Consider the following 26,573-nt stretch of genomic DNA (forward strand, 5'->3'; position numbering starts at 1 on the left):
CCCAGCATTTAGATTCAATAAATAAATAAGTATTTTATTATCTGGTATGTTAATACACGTTAGGAGCAGATTCCGCTTTCCCCAGGCCAACCTGCCCCAGGTCTCCAGCAGAAGAAGGACACTTTTTGAACTGCAGGTCCCTAATTCAGGCCACATGTTGCTGCTGGTGCTTTGGAGCCGGAGGAAGAGGGAGCGGGCGGTGGGGGAGGAGGGCGATGATGAAAAGAGCAGCAGAGCAGCTCCACAAGTGAAGCGCATTACCAGCCCGGAGTGGAAAGGGCCGGAAGGAAAACCCACCCACCTCACCCTGCGTTTATTCTATCAACCTGCAATTGCAGCAATCAAAACCAGATGTCGGCTCTTCCAGATCTTTCTCACAGGACAAACATGCAAAAGGCCTAGGGCCTGGCGTTGCCATCAAATAGTAATTGATACCATATGAGCCACAAAACAGAAAAGCACATGCAAACCGAGCCCGCGCCCCGTGAGAGGTATGAAATTGCAGGTCCCGCTGAGCCGTTAAGTGCACGGTGCACCGTGGAAAACAAGTGTACGCAGCGACGGAAACCACCTGTAAGTCACAGCCCCGGGAGGGGGGCACTGGCGAAGGCGAAGCCCGAGGGGACGGCAGGGGCCAAAGGTTCTCCAGGGTTAATGAAAAAGGTTGTTCAGTGCTGCGGAAAATGAACGCAGGTGTGAGACTGATCACAAAAAATAAAAAAAAAAAATAAAAAAAAATAAAAAGATAAAAACCCGAATGCTTTTTGCCCCGTGCTCTGTAGCTGACGCACGTGCTCCTGCGAGCACCCTGCTTTGCGTATGGACACCACCAGCCCCACGCCACGGTTACAGCCGTGATTATCCACTCACCTGCTGGCGAGAATTATTAAGAAAATTATCAGGACCTCACCGAGGGAGACTCACTTTGGGTAACCTCACACCCTGAAACGGTCTCCAGTGAAGTTTCTGAGGCTGTGGGGTTTCGGTGGATACGCTTATTGGGATTAGCCGAACAACTGCTCTTCTGGCAAGGAAGTTCTGTGCGGGGCTGGCCCAGATACGCAAAAAGTCTCAATTCCCTCTTGCTCCAGCAAAGCCACCGGTAGAGCATGCTGCTGCGAACCCACGGGGGCTTCTTGGGTGTCTTTCTTACTGGCACAACCGTGATCAAGTAGAAACTTGAAGAGACTGATGTAGCTTCAAAAGCAACTACAAAGTGCCAGTTTTACAAACCACAGCTCATTTTGAGGTGAAACATGGAAAGCTGGACCAAACCGCTCATTTGCTGCTCACTGTTTGCTCCAATTCCACCAGGAATCACCACTAACACGAAGAACTGCCTCACTCTAAACATACCCTAAACATTAGCTGTCTTTTTTTTCCCTCTTATCCCACCCTATATGATCCTCTAAATCTGCAGATCCTGCTCAGCTAAAATATTTTCCAGATGGGACTGCTGAACACTACATCTTGTGAATACCCAAAGTTAAAAAAGGGTCAACTAAATTAAAGAAAAAAAAATACAATATTATGTCATCCCTGTGCAACAATATACATTCTAAAAAAGCAACAATAATATAAATAGATCTGGAGATTTTCTGTTTAGACTACGATTTCTTTCTGCCATTTGTCTTTATCAGGCAACTTTCCTAGATCATTACCAAAGAAGCCTCAGAAGAAATACTGTCGTCCTCAGTCATTACTGGGGAAACTAGGAAATTGCAGGTGAATCCTAACGACAGATCCTGCAGTTTCTTCCACTACTCCATGCTTTCCTAGCGATGCCAGATCCATCACTTGGCTGACCAATGCCCTTCTCTTTAACATGCGCAGGTGGGTCTGGGAGAGCAGACCGAGTTCCTCCAATGGTCCAACAAGCTGGAGTAGCTTCCAGTGGGTTTCAGGGAAAGAAAAGGAAGTGGGAGAAGCGTTAGGAAAGGAATATAAGAAAAGTAGGTGAAGAGAGTGGAAGATGACCAAATACAGTAGGAGAAAGCCCCTAGGACAAGGAACAAAAAGATGGGAAAGCAAAGCAGAAACAAAAAAAGATAGAGAAATCCAGAGAAGAAAATTTAATAACTAAGTAGAAATGTGCCAAAGTGACGGGCACAGCAGAAAGACCTAAATAATTCTACAGGTCTATTACCAAAAGGACAAAACAGATTGCTCAGCAGCAAAGAAATCTGCTAAGACAGGTAGGATCAGACAACAGAGCCAGATACAACAGTTTCGGGACGACAGGAGCCGAGACCACACCACTCTGGTATTTGATTTTTATTTTTAAGCTGTTTTGGAGAAAAGTGTCCTTCGGCGGCCGGGAGAGCGACCAAGCCTTTGTACAGAGCCCTCCAGAGAGATCCTTCCTCCAAGCTCCCTTGGGGAGCAACGGGAAAGACACAGGATGAAATGGCAAAGCAGAAGTTACAGCACATTGTTCACTACCTGGGACGTGCCACACCAGCCCACGCGAGCCATCGTCCACGCTCACGGGAGACGAGGAATTAAAACCTGCTCCCTTCATCTCAACGGCACCCGGAGCAGCTCCCCTGCCTTCAGGGCTTGGGGGATGCAGTCTGGACAACGTAAAGGGGCTCTGGCCATGGAAATTTGTTAAAATCTCTTCTGGCCACACTTCAGGTCCAGCATGGCTCTGGGAAGGATGGAAAAAACCACCACAACAGAAGATAAAACAGAGAAATGAGAGTTTCTGTAAAGAAACAGAAAATGGTGGATTGTGGTCAATCACTGAAAGCTGATGAGGAGGTGGTTACTCAAGAGTGAAGAGAAAGGCTTGATTAATCTACCTGATTTAGGTAAGAGCAACTTGCAATCCTCAAGTTGCTAACCCTTTAGTTAGAAGGGCCAACTTGGGCCAAGGTTCAGAAAGGGATCCTGGGGGTGCAGAAGTCAACACACACTACGGGAGATGTGTCAAGAATGGAAGGAGAAGCAAAAGAGCAAACTCTGCAGAGAGCAGGCAGGAAGAAAAGACAAAGAATCGGGGGTCTTCAGGAGAGGAAATATGTGACAAACTTGGAAAATTAAGCTGACATCCTGCACTTGCTGTGATTTCAGAAGTTGCAGCTACTCAGCAAGTCAGAACCAGACCTCAAAAAAAGCAATAAGGAGTGAGATGAGGAAAAAGAGTGGGAAAATAGAAATAAAAGTGATGATGAAAAGAACAAAGGTGCCACTTGGCAGAGTTTCAGGGGTAGTCATCGTATGTAAATTCTAATTCACATTTATATGTAAGATAGCATGTCTTCAAGCATCTTTTTTTTTCTTTAAATGAAAGAGTTCCCAGAAGATGCAGAGAAAAGAAAAATGACTATTTCATGCATTTTCCTTTTCTTTTCTAGATCTGCTTTGTAACTTTCCTTTTCTCCACTGCATTACTGAGAACTATTTATGTTTTTTTTATTTTCTATGCTCTGTTTACAAATACATGCAGAGACAGTGAATGTATCAGACATCTGCCCACATTTTCCTCCTAAATTTCTCTGCAAGAAAAGAGCCTTAATCTTGCAATCTTTCAGTGGTTCTGGTCATTATCTACCTAGCACAGTGTGATCAAATAATTTAAAGCATATACAGCCATTAATTAGATCTTATCTGTTTGCCTGAAGTCCCTAAACAAATTCCTGATAGTCATGTTTTATATATTCAGTGGTATATCCTCACAGCTTGTGTAAATCAGCACAGCTCCACTGCCGGCAGTGGGGCTGAGATGGTATCAGCGAAGAAAGAAAGGACTAAACCCAGCGTAGATTTAACTGGCTGAATTGCATGTGGCTACATCAGGCGGCGGCAAAAAGTCCACGCTGGCTTTCGGCAGGCGCACGGGAGCTTGCAGGACCACGGCCGGTCCGGCAGGCGCACGGGAGCTTGCAGGACCACGGCCGGTCCGGCAGGCTTTCGGCAGGCGCACGGGAGCTTGCAGGACCACGGCCGGTCCGGCAGGCTTTCGGCAGGCGCACGGGAGCTTGCAGGACCACGGCCGGTCCGGCAGGCTTTCGGCAGGCGCACGGGAGCTTGCAGGACCACGGCCGGTCCGGCAGGCTTTCGGCAGGCGCACGGGAGCTTGCAGGACCTCGGCCGGTCCGGCAGGCGCACGGGAGCTTGCAGGACCACGGCCGGTCCGGCAGGCTTTCGGCAGGCGCACGGGAGCTTGCAGGACCTCGGCCGGTCCGGCAGGCGCACGGGAGCTTGCAGGACCTCGGCCGGTCCGGCAGGCTTTCGGCAGGCGCACGGGAGCTGCTCAGACTCGCGTGCATCAGAGTAGACATATGTGGCACTCGCTGACTCAGACGGACCAACGCCACATGAGTGGGAGAGCTGACACCTAGGTACACTGATTTAAGATGATGCCTTAAAGCCTGTCCCCAAGAAACCTGCTATAACATCCACCAGGAGCTGCTAAGCCACCAGGTCTGCAGCCCCGTGGGCCCAGGCAGACCGCGGTGCCCACGGCGCAGTGGCCTCGGCAAGTCCGTGCCCGGTGGTTGTCCCCTCCCCGCGGCACAGAGCATGGGGAAGCGCAGGGAAGTGAGTCCAGGTAACAGCACCAAGACCTGACTGCTCGTAACCACTGTGGGTGGAAACGCAGGTTCCCGTGATGAACGGAAACAGGCCCAACCTGGATTAAACATTCCTGCGGTCTGGTTTCTAGGAAGAAATGGATCCTGGTGCAAGCTTGGCATCTCAGGCCTGTCTCAAGCAATGAGCCGTGAGCTACAGCCCCTGCGGAAATGTCTTCATCCCTCCGGGATGGCGGGGGAGCGGGGTGACAGCAGTTTCAGGTGCTGAGACACAATAAAAACAATGAAGAAAGAAAATGTTTGCTTTTTATGTCAGCAGAGATGTCAGTACCCATTAATAAATCTATCTGCTAAATCTACTCTTATTCATGTGGGACATCACCAAGTTAAAGTAAAATAAATTATCTTTAATTAAATGGAATTGTCGTCTTCCTCCTGCTATCATCCCCAATTATTACATCCTAATCAGCCCTTTTGGGAGAAGGCATGAGGGAAGGCTGAAAGGCACATTTACTATAAACAATTTCTCCCTCTGTCAAGAGATGGAAGTTTTATTTTAATTATTGTTTAGAACTATGATTTTCACCCTCCAACTTAAAAAAAAAGATTTTTTTTGATGAAAGGGATTGAACGAACGACAGTGCAATTCCCTTCCAGGCCCTGCCCCAGTCAGAGCCCAGAGCACAGCTTGGACTTCTCCATTGGTGTTTGCAGCAGGACATATGAAGCACCTCAACTGCAAAGCCAAGGCGAAGGGCGCCGGAGCGCGGGTGGCCAGGCTGGAGGAGCTGGAGCAGGGGAATCCATAGCACGTCCGAACTTGCAGAAACCGGGCTCTGGAAACCCCACGCCAGCCTCCGCCGGGCCGACTTCGCTCCCATCTGAAGAGCGCTCTGAGCGAGCGGCGCTCCCAGGCTCTGCGCCCCTGGCCAGCACAGCGGGGAGACGAGGCCCCGCGCCACGGCCGGAGCCGGGGCCAGAGCCGAATGCTCCGCCGCCGCCTCGGAAAGTCCCACCGCAGCCGGGCGCGACGCGAAGAGCGCGTGAACGTCCCCAGCGGAGAGGCACGAGCTCCACCCAGCACCGCGAGGGCGTCCAGCCTCCCTGCTTCCCCGCCAGCACTTGCCTCTAAAACTACGTTAACCAGGTGTTATAAAAGCACGAATATTGCAGCCTAGGTGGCTACATCTACAAAAAGTCTCACCGAAAATGCCCGTATTTTGGAAACTTCAGCCAGAGGAGGCTGTGGAGAATCCAGACGACCAGAAGCTGACCACGCGCACGGACATGCCGACGGCCTTCCACTTCAGTTCGGCTTTTTGCAACCCCTGGGCATTCCCTTCTTTTACCTTTAGCTCAAGCTTACTGCCCAAGCGACAGAACTACCAGGCAAACAGCCCAAAATCTCACCCCAAGGAGTTTTCAGAGCGCACGCTCTTACCGGCCGGGCCTCGCGCCACTCAGGCGACCAGATACGCTGCAGATGCTACCGAAATTATTCACTAGAGGGAAAATATAGATTATGACATAAAACGAAACAAGGAAGAGTCACCATATTCTGATTAATTAACGTCACCTTCCCCCCACCCTTTTTTTTTAAATGCGCTTTTCAGGGTGTAGCACTGTTTTCATTTAGCACGGCTTTGAATTGCCGCCTACAGAAGTTAAAAAAAAAAAAAAAAGAAAAAAAGAAAAAGAAAAGAAAGAAACCACAGCTATACAAGCCTGCTGACTTCTTATAAAAGAACCAGTTTTAAACTTGTTTACACTACTGATTCCAAATGAATTCAAGATGGTGGCTAGTTAAAGAAAGGGAGCCCATGCCAGGGATTTTGATCAAAGAACTTCAATTCAACAACGCTCCGTTTTAATTGACCGCTAATTAAGCTACATTAGTCAAAGAAAAGTCTATATCACTTCTGGGTAATGAAGAAAAGAATTCGCTTAACCCTGTGCTAGCCCGCCCTTAGGCGCTCGCAGAGCACAGCCCCTCCAGCAGCAGCCCTGGACGCGCCTCCCCGACCAACATGCCAAGGAAGGTCCAAGAGAAAAAGAGAGCATGTGCACATGTACACACGTGCACGTGTGTGTACATATACAGATACATACAAAGCCGTTTTGCTCAACTGCAGAAAACCCGAGTTCTGTGGAAGGCTCCCAAAGGCCAGAGAGGTCTCTGGAGAACCCTCCTGAGATGCACCTATGCTGCAGCCCTTCTTCGGTGTCACCGAGCCGTTTACTCGCAGGCGATCCTGGTTCGAGGATGCCAAAAGGGAATCCACGCCTTCGCTGACTGCAAATTTAAGATCTGAAATCCATTTGGGAATAAAAACACTGCTTTTCAGTTTAGCGCTTGTGTCTTTCAAAAGTCTGCAGGATCAGGTAAGTTAAAGGAACCCAAGAGAGGCCAAGATAACTTTGTTTAGAGCACTAAAGTTATAAACACTATGAGATGGCACAAGGACAATAGAATTGGTTTTAAGAAATGCTTAAAGTTCACACTATTCCCGTTTCGTAGTAAAAGAGAGAAGTTTGCACGATGCAATAAACAACATTGTAGCTTTACAATTCCATAATGTTGCAGTGCTCTTGGATGAAGGCTACACTTGTGGCCTTAACTTGCATTATATTTTATCCTAATGATTTTTGGCAACAAACTACTGCATTTCATATAATAGAATTTAATGAGTACCATATCTTTTTTTAACATTCTGCCAAACGCTCATTAAAATGCACTTGTTTTTGCAATGCAATAGCTAGCTATATGAAACCAAAATATTAATGCAAATTGGCATTTCTAAGTTTAAAGCAGTATTTGCATAACAGGAACCAAACATGGTGCAAGCTGAAAGGGAGCACAAAACACAAATGCCTCTTAACACCATAATTATTGCAAGGAAAAAATGATGGTTTGTGCACACCATCATGAGCCCAAGGATAAAGCATCTGCCAGTTTGCGACACCGTTATCTCCCGATGCCCAGTCTCACCAAGAAAAGAGGGTCTGAAAAGATTCTGCACTCACCGGAGCTGATAAACAAGATAGGTACGGGATGCAATTAAAAAAAAAATTATGCAAATATGACTTTATTAACTAAAAATTACAAGAGGCATTTGAATACACTGCTGCCAGTAGCGGTGAAAGATTAGCTTGCAAGCTGGGAGCCACAGGCCAGGCCAAAGGTGTTCCTCTTCTAATGAGGTAGCCACGAGCGGTGGTAATCAGTACCTTGAAGCAAGTAACGGCCGTGAACCGGGCTTCATGATCTGACATGGCAACATATCAAAAAACGTGTCTCCACCCCAACCGGGAAAGGAGCTCTTCAGAAAACCAGTTACTCCCAATCTACCAGTAAACAGGCGTCACCAGCCTGAGGGACATCTCCATCGTTGCAACCAGCACTGACATAAATCGTTACACTTTGCACGCGAGCACGAGGAAGAGCGGGCAAAGTCCGCGATCTAGGATTGCTGCGGTGCGAAAATTGCCAGTTCTGACTGGAGAAATAAAGCCGGGCAACGCCACGCTCCCCTTTGCAGGGCTGTCGGGCACGTCCCGCAAGCGCTGCCCGAGCATCTCTGCTTCGTGCCTGGGAGCCCTGGGCCCTCCCCCAGCAGGTACTTCCAGCGTGCACAAATTTAAGCATACGAATATTGCCGGTGAAGCCACTGCATACGTGCGTGTGTTTACAAGACTGTGGTCTCTGCGCTACTGAAAAAAAAATTTAAAAAATTCCTTTTTCTGTAAATGCTCGCTTGACCGAAGGACACAACGCCTTACAGAGCCGCTCCGACATCGGGCTGCACGTCACACGCGACAGGACGTCCACGTCCACGCTCACACACGTAACACTCAAACATGCATCAACGGGCACTCAGAAACGCAAACGGCTCAGCCAGCAGCCCAATCGCCACCACGTCTGGTCTTTTGCACGAACCACCACGGACCTCTCTCAAACGTTTTTCATTTGGCAGCGGCAGCTCTTGGAGATCCGCTCCAATCTCCCGCGGGCAGCAGACCCCAGCCTGCCGGCGGGGCGCGCGTGCCGCCCCCCGCGGCCTGCCCTTCCCCACTGCCCCGGCGCCGGGGGCTTCGCCGGCGCACCGCGAACGCGGCGGTTCTCCCGGGCATCACGCCGAGAGCTACGGCACGGGAAAAGGATGCTTTAATTTGCTACGATTTTATTACTGGATCTTTCTTCCTCCCCCTCTTTTGTCTTTCCCCCCAGCGTAGTAAAAGTTGGTATGGAAATTAGTTGAGGCTTTAAATAAGAAACTGAAACAGTGAAAGCAAATTACCGTCCTATGAGCTGACAGCATCCCGAATTAGAGACCTCGGCCGAGATCTTTGGAAGATCTACGCACGCGGCCTCGAACCCTCGGCAGGGGCCCGGGCGCAGCCGGGGCGGCCGACCCGACGGCAGGGCCGCCGGCCGGAGCGGGCTCCCGGCGCCGGCACGGAGCCCTCCGCGCCCGCGCCGCCCCATTTCCCCCGGCTCCTCGCTGCCCGCGGGGAGCGCGTGCCCGCGCCGGGCGCCCTCTCCTGCACCCGCCCCCCGGATCACCGCCACCACACCTCCAGGGGATTACTGCTGCTTTTTTTTAAAAAAATCTCGGAAACAGCATTAACGCTGAAAAACCGTGCGCAAAGAGCCACTGCGACCACGGAGGGCGCGTCGGTCCGTCGCGGGAATTCGAGTCACCCGCAGACGCAAACCGGGAGCTGCCTGAGCGCCTAGCGCTGCGAGGGCGGCGCGGGCGCCGGCGGCTCCGGCGCTTCCTCCGCGGCTCCGGAATTCTGCCTGCTTCCCGGGGAAACGCCGAGGCGCCCGGAGAGTGGGGCTGCAGCGCGCCCATGTGCCGCGCTCCAACCCTCCGGCACGGCACGGCACGGCTCGGCATGGCCCGCCGAGCCGCCAAACGGCCAGGCGCGGAGCTCAGCCTTCCCCGACCGGGGTCTCGTTTTGTTTGGGTTTTTCTTGTTTTTTTTTTTTTTTTTATGTGATTGCACTCGATCGGTTTTAATTGCACCCGTGCTTAACTGAGAGGCTTTGAACACGCACGTTGCATCCGTTCGGTTCGCTTTATTCACCAGAAAGCCACTGAGGAATGCAACGGGGAGAAAGATTTTTCCAGCCAAAGCTCCCAGATGTTACTGACAACTTATGTCAGGAAAAAAAAAAAAAAGGTTATATGCTAAATATTTTGAAATACCTGTTAGGTTTGAAATGCAGTCAGTACATGAATGCAGAACTTTCCGATTTGAGATTTATGCAGAATTCTTTGAGAAGCTTGAGAATTTCTCAATAGAAAAGAGAAACGCACAGCGGAAGGAGGGGTTATTTTTGATGTAATGACCTCAGCTATTAGCAATAGCATATATTTTGATTAACCAAACAATAATAAATACAAACAGCTTTGACACAAAAACACAGGCTCCCTACGAGGCGACGCTAACTAAATACAGCTTCTTGCCGTACGTAAGGCTGCTTTCAGCAGAAACACATTACGACTGTTGTTACTGGGCATTGGCACTGAGATATTAAAATAAAATAGTGTAGCGCTGGATGTCTGCGAGCCAGATTTCAAGCTCGCTCTCAGCGGTTACTCAGTAGCCTGTTTGCTCGGGAAGACCACGGAGCAGTTAGGAGCCGCGTCGCCAGCACAGTCCCGCTGCAGCGCCTGGCGCGGCCGAAGCGGCAGCTAAACCTCCAGCCGGCGGCAAGCGGCAGCACTGGGAAACCGCAGCCGGGCAAAGCAACGGGGGCACTGCAGTCCTCCCCAGGGCACTCCTGCCAAAATCTAGCTCCTCTCACAAAAATAAAATAATAATAAAAAAAAAAAAACAGAGAAAAGGAAAATGAGGAGGCGCGCGGAGCTGCCCGCGCCCCCCCCGCCGGCGCCCCGGCGAAGCCTCGGAGCCGCAGCGAGCGACGCTCCAAGTTCCACTTCCCACTGGCCACGGCACGTCATAAAATCCGAAAGCAACCGGCCGACGCCGGCTCAGATATTCACTTTTCAAAATAAACTGCCTGCACAAAACAACCAAATCCCATGTCTCTGAAGTGCCACGGCAATTTTACAGTAAACCAAGGGTAATGCGAACCAGATTTATGCTGAAACAGGAAACAAACAATTCTTCTGCACAATTTCCTGTAGATCAATTGGAAAGGTATTTAAAGACTGCACCAGCTATTAGATCTTTTGTTAACCCCCCCCAGCCCTACCCACAAAAAAGCCGTTCGCAATACGTGCTTAGAAGACGTCAACACCGTAACATCATTTTTCTTGTTTACCATCAATCAATAACCAATTAAAATATAATTCTATTTATAATTCCTTTTTGAGAAAAAAATAACATCGTAATAACGTTCAAACTGGCATAGACGAAGGGGTGAAGTTTGCTTCTGATCTGCATACGCAAAGCACATTTAAACCTAACAATCAACATAGCGCCCTGCAAAAATATTTCAGTAATCCTTTAAAATTCCCAGCAAAATTTAGCTTTGCAAACGTAAGAGCACTGAAATTTCCATCAGGTATCGTGGAAAGAAAGCGATCAGGCCCACGGGAGCGATTCTGAGCTGAGCAGCAAGGCAGCACGGCCTCAGCGACGGTGCTGCAGTGATTCCTGCAAAGCCAGAGATGCAGAATAAACTTACTCTCCTCCTTCCCTCCCTCCAGGATATAAAACATAGAAACACTGATGATAACAAAATTTATAGACACACTTATCATTTGCAGGATTTCTTTTCTTGCTATCAGTGGAGAGATTACAAAATTGTATTAATTTATGATGCAAACATACCCGTGGGTTTTATGGAAGGGCTATACTGGAAGAGTCTCATAGATATTTTGGCTTCTAAGCACAATCCCGAAAATACTAAACACACACATATATATGTAAATGATGTATGTATGTAAATACACACACACACATATATGTAAATACATACATACATATACATATAAAATCATCAAGTCTGAGGTACCTGCGTGTAGATACAATTTGATTAAGGAGTTGTAAATTTAGTGTTATTTTGTTACAAAATCTGTCCCTATATGTAGGAAATGCTTCAAAGCATCTCTAACTTTTGCTAATTAATACATTTTCCTATGACCTTCTGTGCCAGCACTTCAGTATTTCTAGCAAATTAAACACTGACATTTCTTTAAACAAAGATGAATCATAAATATTATGTTGGACTACTACAGTGCTGCTCAAAAAGGGAGCAAATCCAGAAGGTCCCTAATTTAGATGGGGTCATTTCTTTCTCCTTGTGCTCAAAAAGCAAACTTTTTCTGAAACGGTCCCAGAACGAGACTAGCCTCATGCCATTCACAAGTTCTCACTTGTCACTATTAAGCGTGGTACATGGAATTATTACACTATTTGGCCTAGACTATTAGTAGGAATGATACCATAGAGCATTCATCTTCATCTAAGAACTTTATGGAGTTGAAAAGCTTTATAATAAGAATAGCAGACAGAATGTAAACAGGAAAAACTCATTAGCATTTACTTTTTGTGATTTGATGACTTGACAAATAACTATTTCAAAACAACTAGTTCGAGAGATGGTTTGAAGCTTGCTAGTATAAAGCAAAAAGAGCAATTACAATAATTATAGGTTTCCCTATATGATTTAACACATGCGCATGGTGGGAGCTGATGATGTGATCTTAAGACACCATTAAAAGAAAATTTTGCCACTTTTGTTTTCCTTTTCATTTGCCATAATTTCTTCTTTATAGTTCCACACACTGAAATATACTGTGTATGATCAAATAATACTTTATTAAAATCTCAGTGAGATGAAATTGAAAATAAGCAATTCTGAAAATCAAATTTAGAAAGTAATACTACAGGCATCCCCCTTCAGGTAACGTGCATATCTTAAAATATCATATATACCTTGGGTAACATACAAGCAAGGGCTTGAAAAATGGCTCTGGTCGTTTCATTGCTTCCAAAGTTAAAAATCAAAGTGTTGTTGTTAATCACAGATAATATACTACATGTTTTTAATTTGCTTGTTGAAATTTCATTTTTATAATATTTTAGGAAAAAAATATAAATCAAAAGCTTGACATTTATATAATGATCATCAATGTAAACATCAAATACTAGGTTATGTTTACATTTTATTATGTGACACTTCCAGTTTTGCTATTGAGATTTTCTAAAACAAATATCCTGTATTTTAAGACACGTGAAGGAAAAGATTTCTTACCAATGGACATGAGAAAATAGTTAAAAGCAAAAAGTGCTCTCCACGGAGTGTGCTCTCCTAAAATGCCCTGGGAGCGACAAAAAGAGAGAGTTGCAGAAAACGTGTTCTGCAAATCTTGCACTCATGGCAGTTCAATTTTTTTTTTTCAATAGTTTTTGTGAGTGCTGCACCCAGCTGTACTCTTCTTCCCACAGTAACTTAGATTCGGAGTGCGTTGGAAGGATTTTGCATTTTTCTCCTTGTGTTTATTCCCAGGGAAGACCTGCTTCCGCTGCCTGATCTCAGTTCAGAGAGTTCAAACGGAATTTAAACAAGTAATTGACTTGTCACTGAGAAAAAAAAAAATTGGGGGAATTTAGGACTGCATCTTTCCTGCCCAAGAAAACTTGTGCAACAGACAGCCTCGCCGACGGGGCTGCAGCGCAGGAGCGAGGCGCGCAAGCCCCGAGAGCGGAGGTCCTTGCGGCAAGGCGCTCTGAGCAATTAATGCATGGCATACACGGTCTCCGCGAGATGCCTGGCACCAAATCAAGAGCTGTGCAATGCGGAATCGGAGCCAGAACAATGCCGGCTGCATTAAAAAAAAAAAAAAAAATACACAAAAATCTGTTTGTCAAGCGTACGTATAAACACTCGCTCCCCGTGGCCGGCGCTGCAGTGCGCCCCAGCCCCGACGGCGAGACTCCCCTCGCCGTGCCCGCGCCGCGCGGAGGGACCCCGGCGCTGCCCAGCACCTCCCCGCGGCTCCCACAAACGCGCTTCCAGATGCCACCTCCATTTTCAGGAGTGCCACCTTCTGCAAAAGACAAAGAATTAAAAACAAGGGGGGTGGGGGGGGGAAGACACCCCCCCCCCCGAGGCAGGCGAGGGCCCCCGAAGGGCTGCTGGCGCAGGGGGTCGGCGGCCGCGCGATGCCACGTCTGGCGTTTTACGGGGGGCCGGCACGGCGAGGTGAGGCGAGGCGGCGTGTCGCTGCCGCCGCGCACGGCCAGGCCGCTCTGCCCCCCGGCTCGCTTTAGGAAACGAAAATAAAATAAAAAAAAAAAAAAGGCAAAAAAAAAAAAAAAAAAAAAAGATGCCAAATTGGGAAAAAAAGCAAAAAACAAAACAAGCCCCTGCAAGGTCCGTTTTGCTTACCGAACGCTCAATCTGCCCCCTGCAAGAGAAATGCAGAGAAGAACTAACTTGTACTAAGTGTCAAAAATTGTTTACTATAGTTCCCAAGATAGGCAAGCACTATGCATCTCTGTTTCCTGTTTATAGTGTGCTGTCTCAAGGATTTTATTACTTACTGAGGACGAATAGCAGCATTTAGGAACTTTTTCCTTTAAAGCTAGTGAGTGTGGCAGGCCATGCCATGCATGGAAATGTCAGGTAGCAGCTGCATGTATCCTTAACATCCCTGCAACAGGAAGAACTAGCTCAAAAAAGACCAAACCAAACCAAAAAAAAAAAACCCTTGCAGCAAATTTCTGAATTTTTATTTTTATCATTTCTGTCATTTTAGACATCAGTTGTTTTTCCTCTGCAAATCCCGTTGCTTTCGCTCCGTAAGCCGAGCACCACGCGCCACCACAACGCACTATTTGCAAAACGCTCAAAACAAAAGCCGAGGTTCGCAACTCTTGCCAATAAGCATATTACCAAAAAAAAAAGAAAAAAAAAATCACAGTTATTCAAACAGCTGTTCATTCACGACACTGGCTTTCCCCTGCGAAACAGTTCGGTGCGTGCGCGTTCCAAACGCCCGCCGCTGTGGAACGCACATGCCGGCAGAGTCGCGGCGGCCGCGCGCGCGACGGGTTCGCTCCATCCGGCGCGCGGGCCGGACGGGCCGCGGCTCGGGCTCGGCGCGCTCCCCTCGGCCTGCCCGCGCCGCCCCGGCTGCCGGCGCCCCGCGCCGGGGCGAGCTGCAAGAACGCGGGCTGCAGCGGCTCGCAAAAACCTCCCCCCCCCCCCCGCGCTGCCCTCCCCTCCCAGCCTTCCCAAATTTTATTTTCCTCTCCCTGCAGCAACAGTTCCAGCTACCTCGCCCTTCCCCCTCCCCCCCCCCAAATATTTTAAAATATACTGAAATACTTTTCCTCCTCAAGACCCAGCCAGGAAAAAAAAAAAAAAAAAAAAAAAAAAACTCCAGATGGCAAGTATAAACCTTCTGCTGGGGTTATGCACAAAATACCAGACACGTTTTTTTCTTAAATAAAGCGTTTCTGTTGGAAGGGGGAAAAGAAAAAAAAAAAAAGGATACAAGCCACCCAGCACAAATAAGTTACTACAAAGCGTGCATGAATGGGTCTTTTTGGTAATTTTCCGCTATCTCGTGGCCACTATCTAGCCGGGGTCGCGGGCGGCTCGTGGGGAGCCCCGAAGCGCCGCGGCAGCCCACGCGCGACGGGCACCGCGCGGCCGCGGCCCCCTCCCCATGCGGCCCCCTCCCCCCCCTTTCTTTTTTGACTTAATGCAAAACTTTTACGCTCCGATATACTCCTCGCGTAAGGAAAAAACCAGCAATAACCCAGCGAAGCAAAGCAAAGCAAAAGCCCGAATTTAATTCGGAAGCGGCGCGAGGAGCCGCCGGCCGCGGCGGGTGCGGGGAATAATTTTCAAAGCATTAAGCCCCGCAAATGATGCTCACTCCTGCGACAATAAAACTTGTCAAAATTACACCTTTAATTACAGCGCGAGCTTACCGCTTTCCCATTATAGTAGTACATCAAGGAGTTGCCGCCCATGCCGGGGATCGTGTATGCGCAGTACATGGTCCCGCAGCCTTTTTTCCCTCCAGTCCCCCTCTCACAACTTTTATTTCAAACTCGCTGTCCCTTTTTTCACAACAATTCCTGCAGTTGCATGTTCCCATATGGCCGGGCCAGGCGCGGTGAATATGCAAAGCAGGGCGAGACCATTCGCGGCGCGGGGGCGGAGGCTGCGCGCCCACCCCCCCCCCCCCCGCCCCGCGCGCGCGCGCGCGCCGCCCCGCGCCCGCGCCCCGCGCCCGCGCCGCCTCCCCCGGCCGCCCGCGGGCAGCGGAGCCGGCCGCGGGCCCGAGCGGAATACAAATGCGCCTAATTGCCTCCCCCTCTGCCCGCTCCCCCGCTCCCCTTTCTTCCCGCTCGCTTTTTTTTCTCTCTCTTTTTTTTTCCCTCCCTCTTTTTTTTTTTTTTTTTTTTTTTTTTTTTGTTTTAATTTGATTAAAAAGCGAGTGGCAGGAAGGGAATCGTATGATGCACATCTAATAACTCCACCATCTGTCCCTGCTGCTGGCGCGCTCCCAGCATTGTGCGCAGCTGCCGGCGGGCCGCCCGCGCGCAGCGCCGCGCAGCCCCGCGCTGACCCCGCGCGGCGCCCCGCACCCGCCGCTCTGCCCCGCTCCCTCCCTTTTTTTCCTTTTTCTTTTCTTTCTCCTTTTCCTTCTTTTCCTTTTCTTTGCTTTCCCCCCCTTTTTTCCCCTCCGGGGGCTTTGCGAAGTGCGCTGCCCGGGAAATATTTCGCGGAGTTCGCGTCCCTCCCCCGCTGCCCGCCCCGTCCCGGGCTTTAACAGCGGCCACGACTGCTGCGCGCTGCCCGCCGCGCAGCTCCGCGGGCCTCCGCGCTGCACCAGCCCGGCAGAGACCGGGGGGGGGGCGGGAGGTGGAGGAAAGGGGGGGGGAGGGAAAAAAAAAAAAAAAAAAAAAGCAGGGCGGGGGGGGGAGGGGAAAAAATAAACGTTGGGACTCACTTGAGCTTGCCAAATTCGGAGCATCACAGGAAAGGAGGGCCCCTGGGAATTGATCCCAAATGAAACTAAATCATTTGCATATGCTGAGGCAAATGCCATCCGAGCATACAGCGATTCTCTAGGCTCAACTTTAATAATTCAAAGCACCTATTTCCTTACTACTCCACGCGGTAACAAAACACATACAGTATTAATAAACGACAAAGAGACGGTGATGTCAGCGCGGCGCTGCAGTCCCGGGCAGCGGCAAACTTTCCTTTCAGACTTCCCACACGGATCCATACAGCGTGTGTGCACATGTACGGAAAAAAGAAAGAGGAAAGACTGAGCAGAGGTTTATCTAACTCACTTGTTCTGCATTTATTCGGAAGGTCCCCAGAGGTTTGGGTAAACAGTACTTGAATTATAATCACACATTTCATTCAAATTTCATGCTTTGAGGATTTTTTCCTCATTAGAACAGTTAGTTGTCAATCTGACAAGATCACATTTGTAACCTTTAAACCACCCTCAGTGTATAATACACAAGGCCAAAAATCCCAACGATTATAGGTCAATATGCAACAAAATGTTACACCTAGAAGGGAAAGAAAAACACTCCCCAAAACCGCAGGCTTCCCTTAGAAGAGCAGGTAATTGACTATTTCAGTAATTTGACTTCATGAAACTGATTTTCTCCAAATGTGGATATTAATGCTTCAGAAGTAACAATAATCAAGAGTTCTGATGACCTGCCAGAATAACGCAGTTATGGTGTTTTGAATATGTGTCTAGAAATAAAGGAAATTCTATGTTTTCAAACCACAAAATATGGTATTTTCTTACTTTCTCTCTTAATAAGAGTGGTAGTTTCACAGCTCCCCACAAAGTTATACAAGCAGCATTACATTTTAGTACGAATGTTAGCACAGAATTAGATTGGATGGACTTTTAAATCATATCACTTAATCGGTTTGCTGCCACTGAAACAATCCTCGGACTCCCGCAGCGTAAGCGGCTTCTCAGCGGCGCGAGGGAGTCTGAAAACGGCCCGGGTCGATGTCTACAGACCATGCAAATTCAGCGCGGCCCGGGCCCCGAGAAGCGAGCTCTGAATCGTGACCAACACGTCACGGAAATGCCGGCAGATGATTTCAGTTTGTTTTTGCAGCCGCCGAGTGGGGCTCGCTCCAGCTCCATTTGGATCCTGTCACATCAGTGCTCGCGTTCCTCGCCATGTGAAAATTTTGGGATAAATATATTGCACGTAACATGATAAGAAGTTAATACGGTTTGCAGGGAGCCAGCCCGTAACTATAACGTAATTCTTAACACATGACAATGAAAATTAATTACTTCACCATATCGTATTTGCATTCGACACCCATATTTAGATAACTTTAATGTATTTTTCCTGCCTTGCTCTGCAACCTGTGCTTGTCCTTCCTTCAGCAACAGAAACACGCATCTTACAGAAAATTCTTGTTATTAACAACGGCCAGGAACATGCTCAGAGATAACGTACGGAGACCGTATGGAGGGCTTGCTCACCACGAAACGCAGCACTGCTTTCGTCCCATCCACCCACTGCCACCCCCTCGAGGCCCCGGGTCGCCCCACTCCAGCCACACGGGTGTCCTGGGAAGCCACCACCAGCAGGAGCCCGTTGGCACCTGGGCTGGAGCCCGGGAAACGACGGCGTGAGCAGGCGCGAGCCCTCCGGCGAGCGGCGCACACATAGCTGCTGTTCTCTTACTGGACCCAGAAGGGAAGGCCACCAAACGGCAGGTGACTTTAAAAAATACATAAAGCTCCTAGATACATAAAGTGCTCCTACAGCTCACTATTTCAGGACTCTAGCATGCATCATGTTCTCAGCATCTTCTAGGCTGCTGAGAATGAGCTGCTACGTAATGGCAGTGCTTTGGTCTCCTCGCTCCTTTCTGGTCAGATCCTGGCACCAAATTCCAGAAGAGAGTGAGGAAACATCTGAGAAATCCAAGAATAAGAAAGGAAGGAAGGAAAAGAAGCTTCTCCAGCTCCCACAGGAGGCCACCTTGCCTGAGGGCCATGGCCACGGCTGGGGAAAATGGTAACCAAAGGATGTTGGAAGAAAGAGGGAAGGTTCCTCTGCAAATACCGAAGCTGGAATAGAGATCCTCAGAAAGGCAGCAAAGACAGGGAAACCAGCAGCTGGGCGACAAGCTTGCAGCAGCAAATTGAAATTGATAGTGGTAAAATATCAAGTAAGACGACTAAAATAACCAGGATTCCCCTGAGTCTGGGTCGCTTGGATAATCTCATCCTTCTTACACAAATCCTTGAACGTAGTTATTGGAACCGACCCTGCGCGCAGGCAGAAGTGGCCCTGAAGCCCCAGATGCGAGGCGCGAGGCGGAAGGAATTCCACCCACGGGCCAAGGCTCTTCCTGCCGAAGCTCGCCGACGAGCACCTCCACCGAGAGGCCAGCAAAACGAACGTCCCCGGCTCAGGCCCTGCCACCCGCTTCCAACCGCCTTCTCTCATATCTAAGGAAAGCAAAGCGAAGCAAAACCTGGCTCTTTTCCTCAAAGCCAGATATATTTTATAAGGTGCCAAATCTGAGCTGAAGGTTTCTTAGCCCTCAGGTGCCAGCACACATGACCGCGCTGGAGGCAGCAGAGCTGAGCCCAGCGCAAGGGCACCCATGCCCAGGCCGGGTCTTCTGGCCTGCAGGACACACCAACAAAACATGGAGCGCCAACACGGATGCGGAGTAAACAGAAGATCCCATCACACCATGTTTACCGAGCCGCGCTTTCAAGTAGTGCATGCCCTGGCCACCAACTGGCCGGGCTGTGGACAACCCACAGCCAACGGGGCCAACCTGCTGACCTGGATGCTGTCACTTGTGACCTGCTCTTTGCAGCTCTTGGGTTATCGCTTGGGGGTCTCTGCTTTCGAGCGTTAGCGAGGCTTTCCTCTCGCCCTAGGAGGAAGCTGATATTCAGGTATTTATGTACCATAGCATGAGTACAGTATAAATGTCTAATTATACAGATGTTATATGAATAAATCAGGCCCTAAAAGCTGCAACACATAAAAAGCTACTTTAAAACAGACAAATGTGGATACATCTGCTTTAGTATTACAGGCTCCCTATCGACGGGATCCCTGACCGACCGCCTAATGCACGTCCTCCTTGCCGGCTCGCCTGCCGAGGCTGAGCGTGCCTTCTTCCCGCTGCTGCACTGGCCTCTCTCCTCCTCCTAGGAGAAAGCGCAGACCGCGCTTCCCAGGTGGTACGTGAAGTTAGTAACCCCGTCAAACCCCAGACCAAAGCAAGTTGCTGGAAACCAAACCAGATTCAAACGTTTGCTCGAGAGCCAAGCCAGCTTTCCGGTACGCCGGGGCTGAGCACGCGCCCCAGCCACGCACGCTCCCACCCCACGCGCGGCGGGCACGCGCCTCTCTCCACTGATGCTACTTCGCCACCTTCCATAAAACTCTTCTCTCCCCCCCCCCAAAAAAAAGGAAAAAACCTTCCACTTTACAGTTGATCTATTTTAAACAAAACTGTGTATCTGAAATACTCCTTTGCCACTAGGTCTATTTTTGACTACGTTGCTCATGAAAAGCCAAGAGTGAAACTTAAAACACATGGGCCAGGATTTTCTGTTACACAAAGGCACTATTGCCAATTTTCACCATTTTATCTCAAGTATCACAGTACTTGGTGGGGTTTCTTTTCTGGAAAGTCAGAGCTTCTTTACTCATTGATTACAGGATGATCTCAGGTTTCGTATTTTTAAAACTAAGCTTCTCACTCTGATAACTGCGGAGGAGAACTGGCAGGAAACCCCGACAGCTAATAAAAACAACCCCATCTTGATTAAAGTCCCGTGATTTGTTCTGCGGGCGGGAGGGCAGCTGACTCAGGGTATCTGGACCGTGGCGACGCTTCCCTGCCTGGCTCTGGCCCCGCTCCCTAATTCTTGGTCAATCGTCCTCCAGCAGCAGTAGCTGCCGTCAGGAAATAAATAAGGGGTTTTGAAGCGGAGGGCAATCAAGGACCTGATCTTATGCTGAGTCCTTAGGAGAAAAAAAAAAAAAAACACCCACACTGTAATATAATTATTTTCATTAGCAACAATACATATTCTCCCAAGTGGGTTCAGTATTTTATAAAATGACATAAGACCTACCAGTCCTTCCATGCACAGCTGCACAATATTTTTAAAAACAATACAAGAACTCAGCATTTCGATATTCAAGGCTATTAGTAGTGAAGACAACTTTATACGCTGGATGGAAAGACATTCCAGAAGCTATTTGCACCATAAAGTTACTGTGTAGTTCCCCACCCAGAGTGGGCAGCCCATGCGCCATGCAAAACCAGCCGTCGCAGCAAGGTCCTTCAGAGGGAGAAGGCCACCGCGCACCACCGTGAGCAGCAAGCTCAACGCGGCCCTTCAGTGGGGTGACGCCGGAGATGGACACCCCCAGGACATGCTCCGCGGATGTGCAGACACTTCGCCTCCTCCCGCCAGCTTCCACCCTGCGGCCGGGGAGCAGCGGGGTTACGGGGGAAAGGAGGCACGCACTGGACTTGTAGCACATGCATGGCTTACAGACTGACGGTGCCACGCACTAAGTCAACGTAAATAGCATGCCAAGTCTGGTATTTCCCCAACAAAAATTTGAACATAGGTCACTTAGGAAAAAAGTAAAAAAGGTAAGTTACAGACACCCAACAAGCGGGTTCACGGCTAGTTCTAAGAAGCAAACCTGGACACGCTCGTAAATCACGTGCAGCAATTTGCCTACAAGGCGGAACGCTAAGAGAGCCGATCCAAGGTTCAAGACCGTTCCTCGCGCCGCTGCTCTTGGCTAAACGCTCTGTGGCCCGAGCAGAGCAGTGGCATCCGGCCGGCCAACGTGCCTTCGTGCCCCTGTGCCCTGCGGGGCGGCGGGGAGCGCGGGAGCGGGCAACACGGTTTGTGTCCGTTACTCACAGCTGCCCTTCCCGCCGTACTGACCCACACCACGTCTCTTCCCGTTTGCTGCTCACACGGCGCTGGCCTTCAGCCCTTCAGCAAGTTGCACACCGACCGCAGCCCTGCTGCCCTTCCAACGAACCCGGAGCTGGAGCGGCCGCTCGCGCCTGGCACGCGTGGACGGAGAGACGCGACAGAGGATCTTTACAACGTCGCAGACCTGGGCCCACCGCGCTGGACGGGGCTGGACCCAACACTAGCATTTTTGTTTCTTCTAGTCCTTTTTTTCCCCTCTCTTTGCATAAAACCATTTTGTTCCTGTACACATGCATGTTCCTATGCAACATTTTCTACGTGACCCTTCTTGAGCAGGCGGGTTGGACTAGATGATCTCCAGAGGTCCCTTCCAATCTCCACCCTTCTACAATTCTGTGATTCCAACTCTTCCAGAAACATCACCTGGAGAAGGGAACGGACAGGTGTCCATCTTTCCTTGGAGATCTTCTAACAAAAGATGTTCTGTGCAATACTTAGTGTCAATTTTCCCTTAAACACGAAGAGTTTACCTTTCAGAGCATATTTTAACCTGTCAGATAATAAAACCGGATTTGGTTCTTCAGTCATGTAAGAAGGGATGGACAATTGTGCAGATCTGGCATCAAGGCAGCATGCGTAATGACTACAGCTTACCCTAACCCTGCACTCCGCGGACACCGAATCGTGCTCTCGAGGGTCACAGTTAGGCCAAGAATGGCCACGATGTGGACATGACGCAAAGTGGAGCAAAGATTTTGATGACCTGCTAAGTCAGGGTGCAGGTTGCACCGGTCAAGCAGCTCCTAAAACGGCCCGTTTCTGTTTGATGCCCACGGCAGGCGCAGTACAGAGCCTGCACCGCAACCGAACTGGGTCCGGACATTTTCTTGTGAGCCGCATCAGCCAACCGCGGTGTTGAGTCTCCTGAATTTGGCCTGGCTGTACAATTTCCTTACTTTTGTAGATTTGTCCCTTAATGGTATTTGCGCATTCTTCTGTGGTTTAATACTGAATTGCACAGTGCAGGAGGATAATTAGTGGCAAGTATTAAGCAGTTGATGTTCTTCTGCGACTAGAGAATATGCCTGAGAGGTCTTTGGGCACTAGTTCCACTCTGGTTTACATTCACTAGGTAAAACCCTTTAGGAGAAAAGGCTGTTTGTACCTTTGGTTTCACTGGGCTTTTCACAGTGCATAATGTGCTAAAATATATCTTGCAAACTCCCCGGTCGGGATACAGAGGTCAAGCCGCTGTATCTTCTCCAACGGAGGATACGATTTTGTGAGTAATTAGGGCCATACAGTGGTTCCACTGTGTATCTTATATTATATTAAATGTGCATGTTATTTATTTATATATACAGCGTGCGCACGTACGACGCACAGCAAGCCGACTGCAAACGCGTGCGTCCCAGAGAACAAACCCCTCTCTGCAACGGGAGACACTCGCACTTTCCCACGAACTTCCCGTCGCAGCCTCGGGCTCGTTTCCAGCCCCGGGAACCCAAACGCTGCGCCGAAACAGGGGTGCCGGGCTGGAGCCGCTACCCGAGGCGGCAGCGCCCTGAGGCCGCGGAGACGGCCGGCGGCGGCGGTCCGGCCCCGCGGGGCTTTCAGTGTAGCCAACGTCGGGATTTCATCAGGAGTCTCGCAATATTTCCCTTTTTCTTTTAACCCCCCCCCCAAAGGCTCAGCTCCATGAATTCTGTAATTATATGGGAATCCTGAGTTCATTAAAAATGGTGGTTTCAGGCCGTTATAGCTGTGGCCAACAACCCAGGTTGCGCCCGCGAGGCTCCCGGCGCTCGCCGCTCCCGCGCTTGCAACGCCCTTGGTCAGGCGGACAACAACGGCAGCCCCAGCCGAGCAGCCCTCGGCCCCGGGCTGCGAGCAGCTCGTCTCCTCAGCCTAAATAGCAAACCACAAAACATACCTGGCAATTCAACCTCTTTCTCAAAACATCCCACGCTAGGAAAATCAGAAGTGATGGCTAACGTTAGGGGAAAACCAGCTCAGGAACGGTCTCTCGAATAACACAAGTTTTACTAAAAATTCAGGCGCCGCAGCCCAGCGCTTGGCGATGAAGTGGTTAACAGACATATGCTGTATAATTAGGAGATGCATTAATGATTATGAATAGTAAATGACTTGGTGCAAGGAAAAAATCTAGTCAAAAGGGACATGCACCTATCTTACATGTTTATTAGAAACTGTATATAACTAGAGAATTCTGCTATTAAGAATCCTGCATTATTGGTGTAAATACTTCCAAGGGTACATCAAATTGTAATCTTTCATACGACATCCATCAAACCAGGCTGGAGATTTTGACAAACATTAAACACAGTAAGGAGGCAATTATGTATGCATGATTTAATCTGCAACTAATTAATATGCAAATTTATTCATATGTTAGTTACTAAATTAAAAATGCAAAGAAGCCCTTATGGTGATTCTCAAAATTTTGCACAAACAGAACATTTAAAATATAAGAAAAACGAAGTTTTTTGGAAACCTGCTGCATACTTTAAATCTTTGGAAACCTGTTGCATGGAGATGGTTCAAAAATATTTGCTTAAATACTGCAGAATGATAAAAGGTGTGTTAATTTTATGTTAGAACGCGGTAGCAGAAAGGTTAAACATGAATCTCTGCAAGTCTTAGGAGATGTGCACTAATTATCAAACAAACTGTATTCTAGCCCTAACTCGCACAGCCTGCTAAAAAAAAAAAGAAAAAAGAAAAGAAAAGAAAAAAGAAAGAAAAAAACCCAGGCTTGTCGCACACTGGTCATCTTTCTGGCGTTTGGCTCCATTCGTGGAGGATTACGTGCCGAATGCACGTCTACTTTAACAGCAGCTAATCTCGTAACGTTTTCGCTGGGCCCTTCGAAGCACTTTGGTGGTCAGGGATACAAAAGCCCCCACTCTTTATCCACCTGAGTAGGTTTTATGTTTTAGAAATACCCGGCAAAGCCCGAAAATAAGAGGCGCGAGGGAACTAATTGGGTGAAGGCGGACAGAAACTGCCGTTAATTCTTTTCCAGAGGCACCCTCAAAGCAAGCGGGGCGGCGCGCCCGGAGCAGGCGCCTAAGGTATTCCTCGGGAAACCGCCGCGGCTCTGACCCGGAATAGTTTCCACTCTGCGCTAGGTAAGCGGAGGACAACAACGGAACGCGCTTTCCGGGAAGACCCCTTGCGTTTTCGGACCGGCGGGGAGCCCGGCGCCGCGCTCGCCCCGCGAGCCTCCCCCGGCGCCGCTGCGCCTCGGCGGGCCGCCCGCGAGCTCGCCTTCGGCCGGAGCCGAGTGCAGGGCTTTTGAAAGCTTGAACGCACACATTTATGCATTCATTGCACAGTGTTAAATCTAATTTGTTCTTTTTACTGTCACAGGAAGCACATGTTTAAAGCAATCTGTTTCCTCATATGAATGCTTTCCTGTCTGTTTGAAAAAAATTGCAACACACTTTACCCCAAGTAACCAAGAGGTGATCATAAATATCCCTAAATAGCATTAAACAGATATGAAAGACATTAACACTTCCAGAATGCCAAAGTAGTATTAAAAAAAAATTCTAACAGATGCTCCTAGGTCAAAAAGTGAAATGTGTGTTTCCTGAAAAAACACTCTCATCAGAATCATAAATGAACTGTGAGCGGAGAAATGAGGTGTTGCAGAGCAAACGAGAGGATCTTTTTGGTTAAGGACTCTAACACACCATCGCCACAGCAGGGCAGCAATAAAAGAGCCAAAATTAAACGGGACTTTGCTGCAAGCCAATATCCTCCGCAGCCCCGCAGGTGGCAAGGGCGGCGGGGGCGGCGGTGCCCGCGCCGGACGGGGCGCCCGTGCCCGCTCCTGCTCCCGCGCCCGCTCGGCCGCCGCGGGCCCGCGGCACACGGTGCCAAGAAGCTGTCACCGGAGCTTGGCTGGGTGCTCTGCAACGCTACGCGCGACGGGAGCACCTCGTGCAATCTTTTTTTTTTTTTTTTCCCCATGTATTTTCACTATTTTTCTTTTTTTTTTTTCCTGCATGTTTGCTGCTTCAATATAAATGCAAAAAATGCTCCGGAGCAAAAATAAATGTTGCTTCAACTAAAAAAGAAGTGCATCGACTCGGTTAACAAACATAGAAAAGTACAAGTGCGAACGTATCGCTCTTGAGCGAGTATCTCCAACTTTCGCAGATAACTTCCTCATTAATGCGATCGGCCCCTCCGCGCGCGGCGAGGCGCTTCCTGCCCTGCCCCCAGGCCCAACCAGCGCTAAAATGGAAGAAAAATGTCAAGCAAACGAGACCAGCTAACCGCCCGGCCGCAGCAGCCATCCCCTCCCAAAACCGAGTCTGAAAGCCCCGACACAGGACACGATTTAAATACTTCTATCTTAAATGCTGAACTGTGCTAATCAGAGACCTGAAGCCGCGGCAGCGCTTGTAATGAGTACCATCTACAGATAATATTTAAAGAAAAGTTAAAAAAATCAAATTACTGCAGAGAGAATTTTTTTTTTTATCTTTAAATGCCTTTTTTACTAACAACTACCCCCAAGTTCAAACACAAGAATTAAGTGCTGAGTTTTACACTTGTGAAATGTAGCTTAATTCCCAACTGGAAAAAAAAAAGAATTACAAATTACTCAGCTGTATAAAGGAAGTGATTGATGGCTGGACATGAAATTGCCATTTTTTTTTACGTTTATTTACTGAACATAATATATTTTCTGACCGTTCCTCACAGAAGGCAAAAAAATGAAAGCAAGAAATCCCTAGACTTAAACCTTTCCAAGCTGTCCCCTGCCCTTAACAGCCACTTGGCAGCATCGGCTCCTCTGCTGCGATTTCCATTTAATGTGGCAACCTCTCGACGTGCCCGGTCACCGCTGGCAAAAACGCAAATCCGCTCCTATTTTATTTTGTTCTAATGGGAATCTTACAATATTTACGTTCAGTATCTGCAAGGATCCAGATTCATGAAAAGCTTGAAGCAAAAATGTGTGTCAAGTTCAGAGGGTAAAAAAGACTTTGGGTTTGAATATGCACGTCACGTCCCACGCCGAGGAACAAAACCGAACTCCCCGCGAGCAGGGGTG

The 26,573-nt window shown here is 48.9% G+C and overlaps 1 protein-coding gene across 13 annotated transcripts in view; it reads right to left on the minus strand.

Moving 5' to 3' along the window:
• The window catches only part of TCF4 (transcription factor 4), a 192,405-nt gene that overhangs the window by 48,204 nt on the left and 117,628 nt on the right, over positions 1 to 26,573 (minus strand). For 2 of the 13 annotated variants that reach the window (XM_062600642.1, XM_062600640.1), the window contains exon 1: positions 15,462 to 15,623. The exons of 9 other annotated variants lie outside the window; for them this stretch is intronic. In XM_062600642.1, the coding sequence (XP_062456626.1) occupies positions 15,462 to 15,530 (69 nt within the window). In that variant the 5' untranslated portion in view covers positions 15,531 to 15,623. Of the gene's footprint in view, positions 1 to 15,461; positions 15,625 to 26,573 lie in introns of those variants that run through there. 2 more of the 13 variants (XM_062600641.1, XM_062600639.1) reach the window with 2 other exon arrangements.

Source organism: Rhea pennata, chromosome Z, assembly GCF_028389875.1.
Source record: "Rhea pennata isolate bPtePen1 chromosome Z, bPtePen1.pri, whole genome shotgun sequence".
In the NCBI taxonomy this organism is placed as follows: domain Eukaryota; kingdom Metazoa; phylum Chordata; class Aves; order Rheiformes; family Rheidae; genus Rhea; species Rhea pennata.